Raw genomic sequence first — 22,729 nt, forward strand, 5'->3', positions numbered from 1 at the left:
AGCTATGTAAAAGGGTGTTTGCTATATTTTATGTAATATGTATAGGTGTTTATAATAGTTTTTCAGGTAATTTAATCCACTGGAATCTCCTAGATGAAATTTCAAATAAGGTTGTCAAGTTTTCATGTCCATTTGATACTAGTATCAATTTAGAGACATGGGAACACAGAACTAGAAAGGATATTACAATTTATGAAGGCAATCCAGGCCAGATTTCTCACTTGTGAGATATAGATACTAAGACCCAGGGTAAACTGCGACCTTTCAAAGACCAACCAATTGGTTAGTGATAGAGCCAGGATGACAAATTAGTTTTCATAAACCCTAATCTACCACTTTTCTTATACAGCAACATTTGCTCCTAGTTCTTAGAAAGAATTGGGGTAATATCATATAAGATTCTCCCTGTATTTGCTTTTGTATTCTTTTTATTTCAGTAAGTAAATGCCAGTCCCTAGAAAGAGAGAACCAAAATGTCTACCAGACCAGATGTCAAGGCTACAGTGGGGGACATTTCCAGTGATGGCAATTTAAACGTGGCTCAAGAGGAATGCTCCAGGAAAGGTAAAATCATGCACAGTAATCTGGTAGTAAATAAAACTAGGATCTGTGGCACTGTAACTTGTGGTACTAAATAAAACTAGGATCTGTGGCATCTTTTGTTGATACACATCATTTTCCTTGCTACCACCAATTGCCAATAATTCTATATGGTTATACATTGTTATTGATAATTATTTCATTTCTCATAAGAAACTTTGAAGGTATATAAGACAGGCAGGTATCATGACATTATTTAGAGATGAAGGAAAAAAATCAGAACAGGTTCTAAGTAGGAAATATAGAAACCAACCTTGGCTTGCCTGATTCTAAGTCCAAGACATGTCTTATTAGATCTCTCTGCTCATGTTAAATCCAGACCTGACCCCGAACCCCAAAATGGGCTTTTCGCTTCTACCATGTCATAGAAGTCACCTTTCTCCCTTTCTCTTATCTATATTACAACATCATGCTTTTTATAATATGCATTAAGGGAAACTGTAGAACATCTTATTTTACCCTAAATGCTTAATGAGTTATAACTATGTCATCCATTAATTCTTTTAAAGATATAGTCATTTCATAAGATAATGACTTCAAAAGGCAAAACACTAACCAAGATGGAATGCTTTGTAATACTCAACATTTTAGCCAGTTTGTCTGTTAAGAATTATGCATATCTTCAAGAAAAGAGATTTCTCCTAATCTCATCCATCACAGAAGAAATCAGGAAATGTGCATGTTACTACTCATCCTACAACTAGTCATCATTTGACCCAGGATGAATACTATTCCAGTAGTCTCGGCTGAAGGTCTCATCTGTTTCTAAGGATTTCAGAGTCTACTAGACTATACCATTGGCCAAATTCTTTTATCCTATCATTCTGTCTCTCCCTCAAAATTAATAATACGAAGAACTTATGTGTAAAATTTTACCAAGGTGCAGTATGGCATACTGGGTAAAAGCACAGGTCAGAAATCAGAATGCTTGAGTTTCCAATCCTGATTTTGCCATTTATGAGCTCATTATTACCACTCACATAGTGTCCCTTCCTCAGCCCACCTTTGGGCAGTCATTGGAAATTTCATTTATAATTTGTCTAAAGTGGAACTTCTATGGTCTTTCTGGTTCCTTCTATAGTCTCCTACAACATCTGGCCTACCATGCCACCCAGTCCTCTGGTGACCACTCCAGGCTATAGCTATATCAGACAACAACTTTGTAACCCACTTTACCCTGGCCTGTTGTTTCAAACAGCATCATGCTACTACACTCATCCTGTTTTGGTAGGCTCATCCTACCTAATAAGGCAGAACCCCAGCTACTCCTCCAAGCCTTACCAAGTTATTTTGTTGTGTATCCAAGTATTTCTCACAAATGCTTAGGAATAAACCTTGCAGATTGCTTTGTCAGTTGGTGTCCAACATCAGTTTTCTTCTCATCTCCTTCTCTGGCTCATGCTTACTGGACATGGCTGGATCTTCTGTATCAGACTCCCAGGGCACTGCTGGGGCTTTCTCTGGGTACCAGTACCCCCATCTCCAAAGGTCACTCATGTCTTTGCTGGGTTTCTAAGACACTCAGTGAGCTGAATCCAGGTGTTCCATGGGATGTGGAGAAATGCCCCCTCCCCCATTATCTGGTCACCTGCTTACACAAAGTAACTGTTCCAATAACCCAGAAACCTTGAGTGAAAAAAGCTGGGCCTTCAGGTTCTGCCTGAAGATCTGTAGTTTTTCTCTATCAGTCTCAGTTAGGGATTTCTGGGGCCAGGCTGTAGACAGACATCACTTTGACCTTCTGATCCCCTTTTCCCCCAGAAGTCCATGAGCTTCTGTATCAGTCAGGGTTATATCACAAAATCAAAAGCAAATCTAGGTATTTCTGAGAAGAAAGAAGATTAATATAGGGGACTGGAAGATTCCACAGACGTTGGAAGGCTAGGGAAGCAAAAGTCAGGTTGGTTACTTTCAGAAAATCCAGGACATGACACTGCCAATGATCCCAGCCATGTGCATCACAAAGTGGGTATTTTTCAGGAGGTTACCCCAAAGTCACAGGCAGAAATCCCATGTCTAACATGACTGATCCTCACTTATCCACCTGCAGCTGCCTCCAGAGCATAGTGGTTTCTCATTGAGTTCGGCCTGCCACATTGGGCCAGAATGCCCTCATTTGTGGAATCTGAATGGAATCCTGAGGATTGTAGTTTCCAGATATTTGTCCCTCTGTTACTGTGGAGACCAGAGAAGGGTGGGAAAGGCACTGAGAACAATATCAGGGACGGTATCCTTTCTCCATATCAAATGCCTGCAGGAAAGATATACTGCCCCCCACCATGGGGAAGAATGCCATCTGAAGGACAATTTACAACAACATCCCCTTCTGAAAGCCATGGAAATGAATAAAACAAGCACAACACTTTGAGAAAGTACTTCCATCTAGATTGAAACTAAGGAATTATTCCTACCACACACTACAAACTCCAAATCTTGCAGACAGATTTAATATAACTTGGAAGAAATTGAGAGAGGAGCCAAGAGCTCATAAAACTCCCATCCTTGAGGCATGGTGCAGTGTTATAGGAAGAACAAAGAGGATGCTGTGGAGCTTCAGCTTGTGCTCCTCAGCTTGGAGTGGCAGTGTCCAGAAGCTGGGCAGACCACAGACCCCATGAGCCCCTCAAGGGTATGCAGTGCTGGGATGTGCTGGGTGAAGCGTGCATGGGTCCACATCCTGCAGCTTTCCCCTCACGCTTCACTGGCCTTTCTGATCTGCAATTTAGCATCAGGGGCCAGTGCTACAAAGCAGAGGAAAATATGAGTAACTGCAGAAATCAACTTGGAAATTTGGAAGGCTTTCTCTCAAATTATACAATGTTATTGCAGAATTAAAATGGTACAGTAGTTAGCTTCCCTTGAATTGGTGAAAGAATTCCCTACCTCCTCCTCCCCACCCCTGCCACCAGCCCACCCACATACACCACCACATCATAGCTGGGCCTCAAACCAGCATGGGTGGCCCTGTGCAGGGGTTTCAAAATGTGAGAACAAAGTCACACACAACTGGCTTTTATGGTCCAAGGCTGTAGGGGTGGACTACAAGGAACCGACGTAAATATGTTTGCACAAAGGAAAGAATAAGGTAAGGCATGTGTTAGATAAAAAAAGAAATTGACAGGTACACTTATGAAAGATAACAGTTCATTATATAGCTGTCACATAATGAGTGCATGCCCTGTGTTAGACACTGTTCTAAGCAGTCTGTATGTATTAATTCATTGAATTCTCACAACAATCCTTCAGGAAAAGTGCTACTAGCATCATCCCCATTTTGTAGGAGCCTGCTCAGGCACAGAGGGATGAAGTAACACATCTTAATCATCCAGGCACAAAGAGGTAGCAGCTGGATTTAAACCAGCTGTTGTTAGCTTTTAAATCACACTGCTGTGCTTATGTTATTATGGGGAAATTGAGGAATATTTTCATCTTCAATTTCTTAAAGTTCTCAATAATGACAATAACAATAATAATAAAACATAGAGTGTAGGAAGTAAATCAACAGAAGAATATGGAAGAAGTCCCAATATAGATGAGAAAGGAAACTAAGGAGGAAAAAAATGTCACTGCAGAGTTAAAATGGAATTAGTAGCAGCAAGGAGAAGACAGATTTGAGAAAGGGAAGAAAACAAAGATTGTGTAATAAAAAATGAAAACTAGTTAATTAAACATCCAATTCACTGAGCCTACAACTTCAAGGAAATTACATAGAAAAATGAAATAGACAACTTAAATATAGAAAATAATGTGAACTCAAATCATGAAAAAATTGGATTAAAAATACATACAAGAGCTGGTTCTTTGATAAAAATGATGCTATTCATGGCAATAAAACAAACAATCCACTACTCAGATTAATCAGGCAGAGAGATTAAATACAAGCAATTATGAGAAAATAGGAGACAGAAGCATTGAAAATGTATAATATGCTAATTATAGGGAAAGTACATAAGCAAATGATTTTCTAGGAATTATAATTTATAATTATAAAAACTTTACATAATCATAATTAACTTATTAAAATTTAATATTTTAAATATAATTTAATTATAATTTTGTAGAAATTATTATTTCTAAGAATTATACATTTTTATGTTTCTAATTTATAAATATGAATAAAGAAAAAATTATACATGTCAAAAAACATCTAAGAAATGAAGAAAATTGTCAAAAAGTTATTCCTTTTAAAACAAACACAGAAACAAACAAATATATTCTAGTAGTTTCACTAGAAAAATTATATGAGATTTTTAAGGAGAGGAAAATGCCTATTTATCCTGTGCAGAAGAGTTCCAAATAGTTCGTATAGCACTCTACCTTCTGAAGATGGAGCTTAGCTCCTTGCTCCTTAAGTGTGACTGGTGCTTGTGACTTCTTCCAGAGTACATTTGTGCATATTAATTCATACAAAAAATTAAAAGGAGAAAAAGAAAAAAGAGATTAATTTTACAGTGGAGCAACCTGACAAACACTACCTCAAGCCAGGGCACCAAGATCAACTCAACAGTAAGAAGTCTTGTTGACAGTGTATGGCCTTAATATGATGTGATGAGAATGAGTTTACCTCCATGGCCTTCCTCTCAAAAACACATAATCCCAGTCTAATCATGAGAAAAATATCAGACAAATTTCAATTAAGGGATGCCCCACAAAACACCTGACTGGTGCGTTTCAAAACTATCAAGGTCTTTAGACATTTTAGACTACAAAGTATTTAGAATACATTTTAGAAACAAGGTACGTCTGAGAAAGTGTCATACCAAAGAAGAGCCCAAGGAGACATGACAACTAAGTGTAATGTGGCTCCCTATATGGGATTCTGGAAAAACGACATTAGTTAAAAATTAAGAGATCTGAATAAACTGTGGACTTTAGTAGTTAATAATATATCACTGCAGGTTTATTAATTGCAACAAATGCACCATAAGATGTTACTAACAGAGGAAATTTTGTGTGAGATATAGAGGAACTCAACAATTCTATAAATCTAAAACTGTCCTAAAATTAAAAATTTATTAAGAAAAATGGCTATGTACCTAAAACATTTCAGATCACAGATTGAGATGGAAGCTTATAACTTTAAAAAAAAACAAAGCTAGTATAGCAAAAAATAGCACATACATGTATACATAAACAACATTTTAAGCTCAACTATATATACTAAATAAAATTCCAGCTAAAATGCTAGCAAAATACATCATGTTTTTAAATTTTGTAATAGCCTATTAAGAATAAGAAGAGATCATCCCAATAATATGAAGGTGGTAGGCTATTATAATTATAATAAACTTACATAAACTTATTCAGTTGTTATCACAGTGCCTTGAGGTAGACTCTATTATTAATCTCATTTTTCAGGCAAAATTTGGGGGCCACAGAGAGCTCAGTACCTTGCCCCAGAGCACACAGCTATAAGTAGACCACACAAGCTGGAATTGGAATGCAGGTGTCTGTCTGCATTCTAGGATTAAAATACATTTTATAAAACTTATGTATCCCCATAAAAATATTTAAAAGTAGGAACAGAGTAGTTTAATATAATTAAAGGACATGTCACACCAACAACTAGCAGCATACCTAGTGGAGTAATGTGAGAAGCATTCTCAGTAAATGCAAATATAGCTGAGGTGCCCATTCTTACCATTCCTGCTTTGTCCATTTTTTTGAAAATGCTGGTGAATTAAATTACCCAGGAGAATGAAATAAGTGTTGCAAACGGTAAACATAATCAACTATATTTTTCATTATTTGTCCATAATTTGTCTTTCTTTATTGAATCAAAACTCAGTGGGGGAAATGCTGATGAATATGATAGGAAAAAGAACAGTTACACAACAATAAAAAGTAATTTACAAAATTTGTGAAGGCCTTAACTGAAGATAACTATAAAATTCCACCTCGGACTGAGTAGAAGACCAATACTGGTACATGGATAGGTATCTCTTCTTGACTAGAAGACAGTCCTACAAATGTGGCAATCCTTCTTAATTTAATCTGTCATATCAATATGACTGATCAAAATTCCAATGTAGATTTTCATGCGTGGTGCATTTGCTGAGTTGGGGATGGGGAACTAAATGCTCTCAGAGTTGAACCAAAGGTAAGAGCTAGAACTTAGCAAGAGCATTACTACACAAAATGAAACCATGCTGTCCATTCCAAGAGCATTTGCTCCCTTTCAGGAACCAAGAAAATGGCATCTTCATACCTTGTGATCATACATTACCTCTGGGATTTCTCTACAGGGATAGTGGATGAATTCTTCCCGCTGTTGTCAAACTAATGTATATGGACTCAACCACAGGCATATCCCCAGAGCTCCTACGGAACACTAGCAAATTTTGTGTAAGCATAGATTATAGTATTAAGATGAAGTTTAAATACTTCTATGATCTAACCATAGCCTATCTTTCAAGTTTCATCTCTCCCCAGCCCCAGACAAGCTAATCTTCCATGTTTCCTGGTTATAAATGGCACTTCCAGCTATCCCAGCTGCCCAAGCAGGGAACTTGGGAGTCATCTCCAGCAGTTTCCTCTCTCTCACTGTCCATACCCAATCGGTCACTGCTCCCAGCCAGTTCTTTCTCTAAATCCATTTCTTCCCATTCCTGTTCTAAACTTCTCATCCCAGAGCCCTGCCTAAAAAGCTCTCCCCTAATGCTTGTTCTGACCAACTCCACACATTCTTCAAGTCTCTGTTTGAGAAATGCTTCTGAGGGAGCCACCTCCCCCATTACCTCCCAGGGGGACAAAAGTCCACTACACACCTACAGAGGAATGTCTGCTCTCCCTATATTTCTGCATCTCAGACAGATACCAATCTTCTCCTTCTTCCAGACTTAGGCGGAGTGGGAGAAAAGCATTCTGATTGTGATTTTTCATGCCCTTTTCCTCTCAGGTTTTTGTTCAGTCCGACATGGGCTGGCCCTCATCTTGCAGCTCTGTAATTTTTCAATTTACACCCAACAAATGAACTTGAGCATTGCCATCCCAGCTATGGTGAACAACACAGCCCCACCTAGCCAGCCCAACGCCTCCACAGAACGGCCTTCCACTGACTCCCAGGGCTACTGGAATGAAACTCTAAAAGAATTTAAAGCAATGGTAAGTTTAATGAGACTCTGGACTCTTTCTTTGACTCAAATAATTTGACTTAAAGAGTTATAAAAGAGTGAGATTCATTTAACCACTAAGTATTTACTGAACATGTACTATGTGCCAGGAATGGCACAAGTACCTAAGTATCAGGCCGAGCATGGTGGCTCACACCTTTAGTCCCAGCACTTTGGGAGGCTGAGGCATCTTTACTAAAAATATGAAAATCAGCCAGGCATGGTCATAGGCACCTGTAGTCCCAGCTACTCTGGAGGCTGAGACAGAAGAATCGCTTGAACTGGGGAGGCAGAAGTTGCAGTGAGCGGAGATCGTGCCACTGCACTCCGGTCTGGGTGACAGAGTGAGATTCTGTCTTAAAAAAAAAAAAAAAAAAAGAAAGAAAAGAAAGGAATAAAGAACATAATAAGTATCTAAGGGGATTGCATCCCTACTTAGTGTCTATGAGTGTAACCAGGGACTAAGTTAGAATAAATGAAACATTTTACCATTTAGTGGACATAAATTCTTCCCCTACAATGATGAAAATCACTACAAAATATGTTTCACAGATTTGTCTGCTTTTTCTTCCTTCCACGTATTTTTTTTTATTACCTTGCCTATGATGCTTTCTTCTTTATAGCCTTTGTTTCTTTACGAACTTCCTTATATTTTAATTTTTGGTTAATTGTGTCAGGGTGAGCGGAAAGAGTATATTGGGCATATATTTAGGGTTTTTAAATACATGATACTAGTGTATTGGAGGAACTGGAGAAATGTAAAAAGAAAGATAACTGCCAATTAATTTTTGCCTCTCAAGTCCTCACAATGAAAACTGTCAATCCTTCAACTAAAGACAAACAGTAACTCTCTTTGTCATCTAGGCCCCTGCATATGACTGGAGTCCTGAAATCCAGGGAATCATCCTCAGCTCCCTCAACTATGGCTCGTTCTTGGCTCCAATCCCCAGTGGCTATGTGGCTGGAATATTTGGAGCCAAGTATGTGGTTGGTGCTGGCTTGTTTATTTCCTCATTCCTGACCCTCTTCATTCCACTGGCAGCTAATGCGGGAGTGGCCTTGCTCATTGTCCTCCGGATTGTACAAGGCATAGCCCAGGTACCAAGATGTTTTCCAGGTATAAGTGGAATATAGGTTCCAGAATGACCTCAGATCTCCAAGAATGGAATTTCCCCCCCCAGGTTATGGTATTAACTGGTCAGTATTCAATTTGGGTCAAATGGGCTCCCCCACTGGAAAGGAGTCAACTCACCACCATTGCTGGATCAGGTAACTGATACCCTAAACCCCACTTTACATGCACTGTCCAAGAGAACTCAGCAAAGTCCTGCCAACAGAACCAAGATCTTATGTATCAATCACTGTGTCTTCATAGTCCTTTCCTTAAAGCACTACCCCATACTGCCTTACTTGATTGTAACTGAATGAACAGAATGCTTACTATGTGCCAAACATTCTTGTGTTTTGCACATATTTTCATCTTATCCTCAAAATAATTTTATAAGTCAGCTATATATAATTACTTCCATTTCACACATATGGAATTTCAGACACAAATAGACTAATAACTTCTCCAAGATCACATAGTTACCAAGTGAAGGAACCTAGATAGTTTGGCTTGAAACTCATACCTTCACTCACTGTGCAACTCAGCATTGTAGAAAGCACATAGAGCCCCAAGACGAGTCCTCTCACCCAGAACATCCTCGTCTCTTCTGTTCAGGGTCAATGCTGGGGTCCTTCATTGTTCTACTTGCTGGTGGTCTCCTCTGCCAGACCATAGGATGGCCTTATGTCTTCTATATCTTTGGTGAGTGTGCTTTTCAAATCTCCAATTTTTATGACAGAGAATTCTGTGATGCAATTTATCTATGGTTAACCAAATCCTAATAGATATGGATATTTACATAGCTAAAGCTGGTAGTGTTCAGAGCCAACTACATTTAACATTTAAGTTTCAGCAGCCCGAGTGTGTAGCTAGAATAATCTTACGACATTAGAGGCATCATAACATTCCTTACTGCTTCTAAATTTGACCTAAAGGAATTCAGAGCAAATTATTTCATAAAATGTTGAAAATACTATCTTAGGCTAGGCGTGGTAGCTCATGCCTGTAATCCCAGCACTTTGGGAGGCTGAGGCAGGTGGATCACATGAGGCCAGGAGTTTGAAACCAGCCTGGCCAACATGGTTAAACCCCGTCTCTACTAAAAATATAAAAATTAGCTGAGTGTGATGGTGCATGCCTGTAATCCCAGCTACTCGGGAGGCTGAGGTGGGAGAATCGCTTGAACCCAGGAGGTGGAGGGTGCAGTGAGCCAAGATCACACTACTGCACTCCAGCCTGTGTGACAGAGTGAGACCCTGTCTCAAGAGAAAAAAAAAAAGAAAATGTTATTTTAGTCAGATTACATTTTAGTCATGCTTTTTAATTTAATATATTCTTTAAAATTTCTCCAGTTATTATTATGGCAAAAACCACAATTACTTTTGCACCAATCTAATATCATAGCTAGAAAATTGTGTGACTGTGACCTAATCATAGGTAAAATACTAATTAGAGTAGAGAATCAACTAGTGGAGACTGCAGGACAGGGCAGATTATGTGAGGTTCAGGAGTGGACATAATACACAGAGAGATGCTGCAGAAAGGTTCCAAAGACATGTGGAAAGTTCCAGAGGCAGTATTTTACTACGTTACAGTTTTACCTTCATGGAGCTGTGGTTGGAATCTGCCTAGCTGCTGTTACCTTTAGTTTGTTTAATATTTGAAACATTCTCCAAAATCGCACCCCTAAATTGTTTATGGTAATACCTTATAGTCCCACTAGTGTGTTCATTAGAGGACAGGCCTGTTAGATCAAGGGTTTCTGTAAAATCAGGTGAATATATTCACCAAAAATAAAATATGTAATGATTCCATAGCATATCAACCTTTAAAGTTTTTATCATGAAAACTTTGAAAGGGCAGGTTACAAAAATTATTCAAACAACAAGAAAATCTTACTGTGCTTATGATTTCAAGAAACAGTAAGGAGCATATACACAATAGAAACTCACTAAATATTTGTTGAATAAATATTAACATCCTCCAACCCCAATGTGCAACATTGCTAATTTTCATATCTATCCCTCCACATTTGATTAAGTTCCTTGATGGCAAAATTGTGTCTTCGCCATTTTATATTCTCAAAATTTAGCAAAAAGCCTGGTGTATAGTGGCTGCTGTATGATGTTTGTGAAGGAATTTGTAAATGACATTCTAGCCAAACAAAGAGAGCTCATAAGATTTCTTAAGATCCTAAAAAGGGAATTTGAAGATGGGCCATATTTCCACTCAATGCTGATAATGTTAAATTCCCAACTCTGTAATAATGTATATATTAGAAAAAATGTCTTTGCTGAGGATTCATTTCATTTCATATCTACAAATTGGGTAATTAATTTCACATAATGTACTGCTGCTCACTCTTATGTGTTTTGAGGAAGATAAGAGATAGATCCGGAAAGGTTTAATGATGAAAGGAACTCTGCAAAGCATGACTAGCAGGAGGGATGCTGACTGGTACGTGAATGGTGAGGGCATTTTCAAGCATGTGGGGCAAACACGCTACTAACTTGTAATGGTGCTATAGCTTTAATAATAGTGCATTTCAAAACCTCCCAAAACTCAGTGGTTTAAAACAATAATCATTTATTCCCATGGTTCTTTGTGGGACAGCTGGGTGGCTCCACTCTCTGTGTCTGTCATCTGCCTTGGTCGATGAGCTGGAGCATAGTCTTCCAATAGCAGTGGGCAAGACCCAACAGGATAAGTTTTAAAAAATGCTTTTTAATGCCTAGGCTTGAAACTCCTCCATGCCATTGGCAAAAGCAAGTTGTATGGCCAAGGCCAAAGTCAAGTGGTGAGGAAGTACCCTCCCCCATGATAGGGCCATGCAAGGGATAGATGCCAGGAAGAGTGTTGTACTGAGGCCAGTCACTCTGTCAACCACAGGGATCATCTTAGAGTCAAACTGAAAGAAGTACTTCAATTCATCCAGTGCTAACTGGATCCCCTTTTCCTAGGAGGAATTGGCTGTGCCTGTTGTCTTCTCTGGTTTCCTCTCATTTATGATGATCCTGTGAATCATCCCTTTATCAGTGCTGGTGAGAAGAGATACATTGTGTGTTCATTGGCTCAGCAGGTACATTGAGGAACTCCTCTGACATTTCTCTATGTCCCTCTAGACGTCTCAGAGATGAAGAATGTGATAGAGAGAGCTGCCTTCTGATGGAGGGGACATTAATGTGTGCTTTCTTCCAGGACTGTTCACCAGGCTGGTCTCTTCCCATTAGGGCTATGATCAAATCCTTACCACTCTGGGCCATTTTAGTCTCTTATTTCTGTGAATACTGGCTTTTTTATACCATTATGGCGTACACACCAACGTACATCAGCTCGGTACTTCAAGCCAACCTCAGAGATGTAAGTATAGAGAAAGCTCATTCTGATCTTCTGTTTAAATGCTTAAATAATGAGAGCTCATATATAATCCTCTGTCTGTCCCATAGTCACAAAATCGGGGGATTAGGACCAGGCAGGACCTCCATATAGGAAATGCAATCTAGTTAGTTTGGATTCTGATTGATCTCAATGTGGTTCACTACTTACTGCAGGAGGATGATACATATGGTTCTAGTTTGATTTTCATATACTATCATATTTTATTATACTATTTTCATATACTATTCATATTTATCATATTTTAAGGGCCCTGTGCAAAAATTTTATACTCAATCCCATCAAAATTTGCAAACAAGATGCTCTGCTGGCGGCATAAATAATAAAGATTAACCAAACAAATTCTGCCTTTGAGAAAATTGTGACAGAGAAACATAAACAACATATGCTGAAAATAAGACATTAATAGGACATAAAGTCCCAAATAAGACTTACATAGACATTTGTGGAGTAATGTTTGTTTTAAAAAATCATTTTTATTCAAGTATAACATAGAGAAAGAAAAGTGTGTATATGTGTACAGCTCTCTGAATTTTCACAAAATAGACAGATACTCTGAATGCCTGACAGGAGCCTTTCAATTCCTGCTGGATGGATGTCTTAAAAGTGGCTATCAGATTTCATAACATGTTAGTGACAGTTCATAAAGCCAGTGTTATTCTTGTACTCTCACTCCGTACTCAGGAAGAAGCCTTCTCGTATTGATTGGGTTCCTCTGGTGAAAATGTGCTAAGTAGCCAACAGAGAGCTGACCTTCTTAGCAGTAGTCAGCATCTGCATGCAAGCAGGCTGCAGGCACTGAGATTAGAAAGCCCCAGGAGGTAGTGGCTCTGGGTCTTTTCAAAGAGGAGGAGGGCCAGAAATTAAACCAGAACCTTAATCCAGGGGATTGGGACACCAGATAAGCAGGAGTCCAGTGCTAAGCAACAGACTTCCTGAGGCTGGCTGTTGGGAATGATTTGTCTTTGGTGTGAGGCTGGGTGGGCTTGACCCTCAGAGGCCAAGGCTGGGGAAGAGGAAAATGGGAAAATGAATGGAAAGACAAGTAGTGACCAGAAAGCAGAGCTTTCCAGGCTAAAAAGTCAAGAGACCTGGATTCTCATTGCCTTCAGGGCATTTTCTCACAAAGTCACATAACCTTGACAGCCTTGGCTTACTCATCTGTAAAATGAACTACTTGAACCAGATGAGTGCTGAATCCTTTCCATTGTTTGGATTATATACAACAGAGGAGTCTCCTTTTCATTGCATTATATTCGATAGAATTTTAGTTTAGAAGTTTAATTGATAACAACAAGGTTCAACATTTTAAAAACTATATTGAAACGTAGAGTGGGTCAGGTGTGGTGGCTCATGCCTATAATCCCAACACTTTGGGAGGATGAGGCAGGTGGATCATCTAAGGTCAGGTGTTTGAGACCAGCCTGGCCAACATAGTGAACCCCCTGTCTCTACTAAAACTACAAAAAATTAGCCAGGCGTTGTGGCATGTGCCTGTAGTCCCAGCTACTTAGGAGGCTGAGGCATGAGAATCGCTTGAGCTGGTGAGGCGGAGGTTTCAGTGAGCCGAGATTATGACATTGCACTCCAGCCTGGGAAACAAGAGCTAAACTCTGTCTAAAAAAAAAAAGAAAGACTGAAAAATCTTTCTTTCATTACTGTTCCTAATCTGCCCTGTCCTCCCAGCCCATTCCAATGATAATTCTTTCTATTTCTTTTTTCTTTTTCTTTCTTTCTTTTGAGACAACGTCTCACTGTGTTGCCCAGGCTGGAGTGCAGTGTTTCAATCATGGCTCACTAAAGCTTCGACCTCCCAGGCTCAAGCAATCCTCCTACCTCAGCCTCCAGAGTAGCTGGGACCACAGGCGTGTACCACCATGCCTGGCTAATTTTTTGTGGAGATGAGGTCTTGTTATATTGGCTAGCCTGGTCTCGAACTCCTGAGCTCAAGTGATCCTCCCACTACAGCCTCCCAAAGTGCTGGGATTACAGGTGTGAGCCACCATGGCTGGCCTAAATTTCCTATATATATTCTTTCTTTGTTTCTTTAGGAGAATGCAAGCATACATGAATGTGTATTCTTATTTTCCCAACTTTTAAAATACAAAACAGTATACTCTGTAATATGCCGCTATGCTTATATACTAGGTTTTTGCCACTTAATATGTCATGGAAATCTTCATATCAGTACATGAGAACCTTGCTGAGCAGTATTTGGATTGTTTCCCATCTTTGAGCAATGCTGCAGTGAAAACCTTGTTCATTTCTCATACCTTTGTGCAACTCTCTGTGGAGTAAATTTCTGCATATGAGATTATTGAGTCAAAGGGTAAATGCACTATAAACTTTTATATTTGTTGTCAAATTGCCCTCAATAGAGCACCAGTAATATTTGTGAGAACCTGATTCTCCACAGTGTTAGCACAGAGCATGCCAAAAAAAAGGGTGTTTTTGCCAATTTGATCCATGAAAAATAATATCTCACCATAGTTTTACTTTGTATTTCTTTCATTATGAGTAAAGTTGGATACCTTTTAACATGTTTAGGAGTCACTTATTTTTCTTTTTTTCTTCTTTTCTAAATTGTCTGCTTTTATCCTTTGCCTATTTTTGTACTGGGTTTTGGTCTTTTAAATATTTATTTCCAGGTGATTTTTATATATAAAGAGAGCCTTGTTCTTTTTATTTTTTTGCAAGCAGAGCTATGAACATACACATACTAAAAGTATATTGGCTCATTATAGTAACATGGAATTTGTATTAAAAGTGATGCGTATATAAAGAAAAGCCGCAAATGTGGACAGTCTGTCCAAGGTTGTCTGTGTCGTGGTGGGGGTGGTAAGGGCACATGCACCTGACCTAGTCTCTGGTCCTCAGAGTGGGATCCTGTCTGCCTTGCCGTTTGTTGTTGGATGTATCTGCATTATCCTTGGCGGTCTACTGGCAGACTTTCTTCTCTCCAGAAAAATCCTCAGACTCATCACCATCAGGAAACTCTTCACTGCCATTGGTAAGGGAGAGGCTGGACACAGGGGTGAAGGTGGGAAGCTCAGAGCAGCCTTCAGTTTACTCTGTGTTTGTCCTCCTACCCCAGGGGTTCTGTTCCCATCCGTGATCCTCGTGTCCCTGCCCTGGGTCAGATCCAGCCACAGCATGACCATGACCTTCTTGGTGCTGTCTTCTGCCATCAGCAGCTTCTGTGAATCAGGAGCCCTTGTTAACTTCTTGGATATTGCTCCTCGGTAGGGACCTCTTTTGCCTCATCCTTTCAGACACTCATTTCAAGTCTAGCAGCCCTAAATCTACTCTGATGTGAAAGTAAAATGTGGCAGGTACAACAGGTTGCAGGAAATGTCAGCACCAGCTCTACACCCTACATCTAAATAATTCCTGGAAGAGACTCAAAGCTGGTGGACCATTGTGAGCTTAGTTTTTCTGGGCGTGAACAAGAGGAGTCAGTGGCCATGCTCAGAGTCAACTGAGGGAGACTCACACAAACCTCTTTCTGTTGAGGAATGCAGCAGTTGCCTAAGGTGGAATCACTGAAAGAATTCTTGAGATTCTATAGGGTATGCTCATGAAAATCTTTAATAAAGGCAAAGGACACAGGACTGCAGGAGAAATATCTGTCTCTGATACAGAAAAAACAGAGTTGACTGAGACTTCTAAACGTAGCTCCCAGGGTCCTGTCCCAGTCAACAGGACATCCTTCATCTTCAGATAATGAACCACCAAGAAATGTGAGAGATGCCTTTGTCACAGGGGAGCCGACGTCTCATCTGGTGAGGGGTCTTTTATACCCACGGAGGGTATAAAAGTTACAAGATCAGACTCAACAGCAGAAGCCAAAACAACAACAACAACAACAACAACAACAAAAACCTTACAAACCAGGTGCAGACCATCAATCTGACCATCTTGCATAAACAATGTTGACAAGTTAATAGAGGTTACCCCCTTGGGAGTACCAATCCCTAGCACAGGATTATACTAATCATTGGTCAGTACATTTCATTCAGGTTTCGCCAGGGCTTACACAATTCCAGTCATCTCCAGAGATAAGCAGAGAGTTGCAGCAGACCAGCTGATATTAACCCTTTGTTTGCACAGGAATATTTGCCTCCCTCTCTCGGGTATTGAGACTTTCAAACATAGGTATACTTGGTTATAATAGAGTACCATCTCTCTCTCTCAGGTACACTGGCTTTCTCAAAGGACTATTGCAAGTCTTTGCACACATAGCTGGAGCCATCTCTCCTACTGCTGCTGGATTTTTCATCAGTCAGGTGAGGTCAAATGTTCTGATGAATATTCATAAGAGAAACATATAGAGGCATGGTTTTTTCACATATGCACGGCCTTGTATCCTAGAAGATGCTTTTAAAGTAGTCAAAAATAAACTAATTTACACGATGACTTAAGAATTAAAGAAACTTAAGATTCTTTAGTTTCTTAAGAATCTTACTGGTATAAACTTTACATGAATAAAGAAGTATGTGGCATTCTTATTTTCTGCCATATACTTCATTTACTGGAGAAAAACACTGCCATATACCATTCACTTACTGGTGAAAAACCACAGGAAAGTTAAAGAATGACTTTCCTGTGGTTTTGCACTGGTAAATCAGAAAAATAAATGAAGAATAACAAAGAAAGAGTATTCTTTATGAAATCAAGTTCCTTCTCTTTTCTTGAAGCTTCAGTTCCCTCCCAGGCACTAGCACACTGTCAGGAAATGGTTGTTTAAAATGGAAATTCTCAAACTGCTCTTGTTTCTCCTGTCATTCAATGACTTATTCATTCATTCATTCAATAAATATTAAACAGTAGTATGGGCTACGTGCTATTTAAGTGAATAAAACACAATTCCTTCCCTTGTGAAACCTATATTGTAGAAAAGAAACAGAAAGAAATATATGAAAGTAAAATATATGATATATTGAATGGTAACAGGAGAATAGCAAATGCTTAGCAAATGCTAAGAGGAGAATAAAGCACAAGGGGTGGAATTTCTAACTACAATGATCAAGGAAGGACTCACCGTAATCACTTGCTTAAAAAGAACACTTAAGCAAGGACTGAAAGGGAGTGAAGGTGTGAGACAAATAGGTATCTGGAGGAGGAGCGTTCCAGCCAAGGAAATGCCCAGTGCTTTGGACTCATGGCAGAAATGTACTTGAGTATTCTAGGACCAACTGGGAAGCCCATGGAAGCCAGAGTGGAGGTCGGGGAGGGAGCAGGAGGACACAGAGCCAAAGCCTTTCTGAACCAAGAGGGACAAGAACTGGGTGACCGTTAATAACTTGTAATTTTCTGCCTCCAGGATTCAGAGTTTGGTTGGAGAAATGTCTTCTTGCTTTCAGCTGCTGTTAACATATCGGGCCTGGTTTTCTACCTCATCTTTGGCCGAGCAGATGTGCAGGACTGGGCTAAAGAGCAGACATTCACCCACCTCTGAGCAAACCGAGAGATGTGCTAGATCCTGGTGCTTAGTTCATCATTGTTTTCCCTCACAGACATTTCTCTTTCATGCCTGCTTGACTGATAAGCCATTAGCTAGACCCTGACTATGTAACACTAAAGATTTTACCATGCCTGGAAATTTTACAGGGGAAGAAAACACGCTAGTTATTTAACTGCAAGCTACTAAAAGCATAGGTGTGTTGAGATTTCTGCGTTCTCCACTCTTCCACTGTTATCCTAGTAAAAGCATCAGGGGCTGGGGACAATTTCTTTCCAAAGCAAAAGAGGAAGCCAGACCTTAGGACCGAGAACTGAGAATCACAAGGGAGTTGCGCCCAACATGCAGAACATGAATCCTCTGAGCTGTCCTCAAAAGAAAGCCCCAAACAACAGAAAGCATAGTGTTTTCCATTGTTAGTGAAAAATGTCAAGGAGGAAAGAACAATAATGATTCCATCATGATAAGAGGAATGAACGTGTCTGCAACTAATGGGAGCAAGATAGTACACTTTAACTCTTTCAGACAACTTGCATTCTGTGGATGCCAGCTTTGGAATCAGAGCCACCTCTGGAATACCTGTGCTTCCAGAGTCAGCTTTTGGACAGTTACCTTCTTTCTGGCCATCTTGACTTCTGCCCCACATCTGCTTTTTGGCTTTGTGCAGATCTTTAACATGTTAGTGAACAGACATTGCCCAGTGTCTCTTCTAGCCCCTCCAACAGTTCTTCATGTAGCACTGCTTTTGGACAGTGACCCATGATATCTGCCTTCGTCTGCCCCTCTGACTGTTGGAATCCCACGCACCATTCAGTAGGATTCAATTCAACGTGGAACCATTCAACATTCACCTCATTAACCTAAAATGTCTCCCAAAGATGTATGTAAGACACACACTGCCCTAACCTCACTCCAAATGTCTGGAGAAATGTGTGTAGTGCTTTTGTTAAAGCCCCTATATGGGCAGCATGGAGGACCATAAGATAGCAAAACCATTTCAACACTAAATGAATATTAATGTACACACACCTTGTGGGGATGGCAGAAATCAAAACCATACACAGCATTAAGGAGTTCAGTGTCTCGGGAGGGCAGATAACTTTAATCAAAGTATCACACAAGTGAATATGTAATAACAACTGTAGAAATAATGAGTGGTTACATGGGTTATGAGAGTGGATGATAAGTGCACTAATCTGAGTGTAAGGAAGGGCCACCCCTGCAAAGTTTCAGCTGAGCTGGGATCTGAAGGATAATAGTTAACTGTTGTGGGAGACTGAGAGGAGAATATTTTAGGAAGAAAGAACAGCATAAGCAAAAGTTTCATGGCAGGAGGGAGAAATTAGCTATGGCCAGAGTATAGAGAATAAGGGAAGTATGATTTGTGAGGAGGCTGTAGAAGAATTAAGGTCAGGAGCACACAGGATGATGTAGGCCCAGTGAAGTGCGTTGGTCTTTATTTTGAAATCAGTAGGAAGTGTCCTGGTTTTCAAAGGCACTCTGCATGAGAGATTAGGTTGGAGTAGGAGCTTACAGTGTAGTCCAGGAGAGAACAATGGCCCCTGGCATGAGGCAATAGACATGGTGAGAGGTGAATGGATTATTTGATTTAGGTGGATTATTTGATTTAGGGAATAAACCTGACAGGTCCTATTACTAAGTGAGAGAGTGGAAGATGTCCAGAGTAACTCCTGAGTTTTGGTTTGCTATTATATTAATGGGGATGCCTCTAACACAGACAGCAACACAGATAGCAATTATATCCAAGTGAAGACAACAAGAAGGAAAATGGACACATGACTCTGGATTTCTCTTGTGAGACCTGGGCTCCATTTACAAACGTATAAATCATCTTGATATAGGTAGTGATTACAATTTTTGCATGGATGAGACATCCATGGGTGAAAGTGGCATAAGAAAAGGAAGCTTGGGAATAAGCCTTAAAGAATTCCAGTATTTAATGGTCAGCTGGAGGATGATTAGCAGAAAGAAAGAAAGAAAAGAAAGAAAGAGAGAGAGAGAGAAAGAAAGAAACAAAGAAAGAAAGAGAGGAAAGAAAAACAAAAGAAAGAAAGAAAAAGAAAGGGCCTGAAAGATAGAAGGAAAACCAAGAGAATATGGTGCTAAGAAAGGAAAGGGAAGAGAGAATGTTTCCAAAAAAAGTGAGTAGTTACCAATGCCAAATTTGCAGTGATCCGTCCAGATGAGAAGTGAGCAGAAAGTACAGAAAGGAGACCACTGCTGAGAAGTTTGGGTATGAAAGGGTGGTGTCTTTGTCGCTTTCGTGTTGCTATAAAGGAATGCCTGAGGCTGGGTAACTTATGAAGAAAAAGAGGTTTATTTGGATTGTGATTGTGATGGCTGGAAAGTTCAAGATTGGGCATCTGCATCTGGCGAGGGCCTCAGGCAGCTTCTGCTCATAGTGGAAAGTGAAGGAGTGTAGGCCTGTACAGAAAGCACATGGTGAGACAGGAAGCTGGGAGGGGGAGAGGAGGTGCCAGGTTTTTTAAAACAAGCAGCTCTTGTAGGAATGATCTCACTCACCCCTGAGGAAGAGCTTTAATGTCACTAGGGATTCACCCTTATGACACAAACACCTCCTGCAAGTGGACCCAACATTGGGATCAAATTTCAATATTAGATTTGGAGGGAACAGACATCTAAACCATAGCAGAAGGAAAGAGGCAAGAAAGTAGCTGCAAAAGCATATGGGCTCAAAGAAGGAGTTGAAAATAAACATGTTTAAGATTGTGAGAAGGTGCTAGCTGACAGAGAAAAGTCGCATATGCAAAAAACACAAAGCACTAATGGAAAGTTCCTGAGAAGGTTGTGACAAGGGAGGAATTTTGTGACTTGAAGCCCAGTTAGGAGAATGATGAGAGATGGCGTGAGGACAGCTCCTGCCTTTTCACCTGACAGCCCAAGATGGTGTCTTCATCTGCTAGTGCAAGATCCAGGGAGGGTCTTATTTTTATATCTTTCTTCCTACTTGGAAGGGAGGCAGTAAGTGGAGAAAGATAAAGGTCTGAAGTGCTCTTGTCAGACCAGAGGAGAGAGGCCCTGCAGGTTGCCTGGCAGGGCTATCGCCACACTGTTCCTCAGCTGCTTCATTTATGACAGTTTCCTCTACATAGTCTGAAGACAAGCTCTTAAAGTTCAGGAACCATGACATACATTATTTTGTAGCATCTTTAACACAAAGAACAACAGTATCATATACAGTAAGTGCCAGTAAATGCTGTTGAATCGCAGTATGAATCAATGAATGAACAGCTCCAGAGTGGTGGGAGAACAGTTAGGGGAGAAATGGATAGGAAGGAAAAGGACCAGATTTTTCTTTAATTGTATTTGTTTTCTGAGCATCGAGTCATCTAAACCTGTGGATTATCTTTTTTCATCTGGAATTAAGATGTTAGAGACTGGGTCTGCTCCGTATCATTTCTCCAACAGTCACCAAGCCAACCCTAGCCTCTCCCTGGATCCTGTTCTTTCTTTCTTATCTGTCACTTTTAGTTATTTCTGAAAATGAGTTACATTTCTCCCTGGGCCCACCAGCAAGGGAGCTGACTTGTGCTGTTTCCTCTAAAATGGGCCATCCTTAAATTATGGAAATCTCCTAAAATTTTGCACTAGCTCACACATCTACAATGAGAAAGAATAAAAGTTAAAAATTGTGGAAAAAGTCTTTCATGAAGCCTTAGAATAAAATTTTATCTTGTGTGTATTTATTGGTTTAACAATCATTTATAAAGCAACTGATGCAGAGAGGAAGACTAAGATAAATCACCACCCCCATTTAAAATTCAGATATATTACATGTTACAAACAATACATGTTAAAAAACGATGCACACAGGATATGTGGGAGGGTAAAACCGGCCCCTAGGACTCCTCCTACCACCTTCTTCCTGGTGCTGGTGACTGCCCCTCAGCCTCAGCCTCATGTGCTGGTCCCTCTTCCCTTCAATAAGGAGGTTGTCCCAGGCTCTGCAAGTGCTCTGTTTCACACTAAGTTTTGTAAACAAAGAAAAAAATAGTGCACACAAATGTCATTGGTGAGTCTTTGTACACAGAGGACATAAGAAAGTTTTTCAACATTTCAAAAAGATGGTCTCGTGTATTATATTTTTCTCAAGTTGTCTTCCTTGCCTCAGTGATAGGTGATCCTAAACATTATTTTACACTTCTCTCCTCTGGACATAAAAATAAATATGGCTGTCTGTGCAAGTTTATTATCCTTCCTCTTCCCTATTTTCAAAAATCTTTATGTAAAAGATCCAAACAACTCCAACATTTTGCTAGGTCCAGGTACATGGTATGAAAACATCCATCAGTTGCTCTATATCTATGTTGTGTCCTGAAAACAAAACAAATCCAAACAAAGCAAAAAAACACAGTGCACACCAGTGGGGTTTGACACTCAAGTAGTTTGATATTGCCACTCTCCCTAATAAGAATATATTTTATCCACAGCGATAATAAGACATACCTTTTGTACTGTTGCCAAATTCCCATTCTTTGTAAACCAACTTGTTATTAAGAAAATGAAAATAAAGCCCCCCTTTGTGGTCCAGCACCCACCACACACTCTTTTTTTTTTTTTTTTGGATCCTACCCAAAAGTGTCACTAGTCCTTTCAAAGAACAATTGCTGTCATCTGTGTTAACTGGGATAGTGGTCTCTGGCAAGTTGGGCTGAAACTGGGCTTTACCTGGTTAATAGGCGTCCAGATTAGCTCCTCTGATATCATATTCTCCAAAACCTGAAAAGGGGGAGTGGCCAAGGTTCTAAACTGGGGTGTCAATCCAGGGGCCTATCTGGAGTAACAATGAGGAAGGCACACACTATCTTTCCTTTGTATTGAAAATTTTTTCTTCCTTTTTGTATTTGAAGTTTTATTAGTTATTAAAACATGGCGTCCATACAAATAGACATTTTCTGGGTTTTCCAGTGGAAACAGCTGCTTACATTGCCTAATAACTGTCTAAACATGCTGCAGATGTTTCCACATGTTAGCTGAACATATGTATTCTCTTCACATAGGCAATCATGA

The 22,729-nt window shown here is 39.8% G+C and overlaps 2 protein-coding genes across 3 annotated transcripts in view; one reads left to right on the forward strand and one right to left on the reverse strand.

Annotated features, from left to right (window-relative positions):
* Window positions 1–154: 154 nt before the first annotated feature.
* SLC17A4 (solute carrier family 17 member 4) lies at window positions 155–21,474 on the forward strand. The gene is made up of 11 exons (XM_004043362.4): window positions 155–564; window positions 7,499–7,704; window positions 8,577–8,810; window positions 8,894–8,981; window positions 9,436–9,522; window positions 11,781–11,899; window positions 12,019–12,180; window positions 15,094–15,226; window positions 15,311–15,458; window positions 16,412–16,502; window positions 17,540–21,474. The coding sequence occupies exons 1-11, from the start codon at window positions 474–476 to the stop codon at window positions 17,672–17,674; spliced, it is 1,494 nt and encodes a 497-aa protein (XP_004043410.1). The 5' UTR covers window positions 155–473; the 3' UTR covers window positions 17,675–21,474.
* Window positions 21,381–22,729, reverse strand: part of SLC17A1 (solute carrier family 17 member 1) — a 49,203-nt gene continuing 47,854 nt past the window's right edge. For both annotated transcript variants that reach the window (XM_004043363.4, XM_055390410.2), the window contains one exon: window positions 21,381–21,684. The gene's annotated coding sequence lies outside the window, so the exon portion shown is untranslated. The remainder of the gene's footprint in view (window positions 21,685–22,729) is intronic.

Source organism: Gorilla gorilla, chromosome 5, assembly GCF_029281585.2.
Source record: "Gorilla gorilla gorilla isolate KB3781 chromosome 5, NHGRI_mGorGor1-v2.1_pri, whole genome shotgun sequence".
In the NCBI taxonomy this organism is placed as follows: Eukaryota; Metazoa; Chordata; class Mammalia; order Primates; family Hominidae; genus Gorilla; species Gorilla gorilla.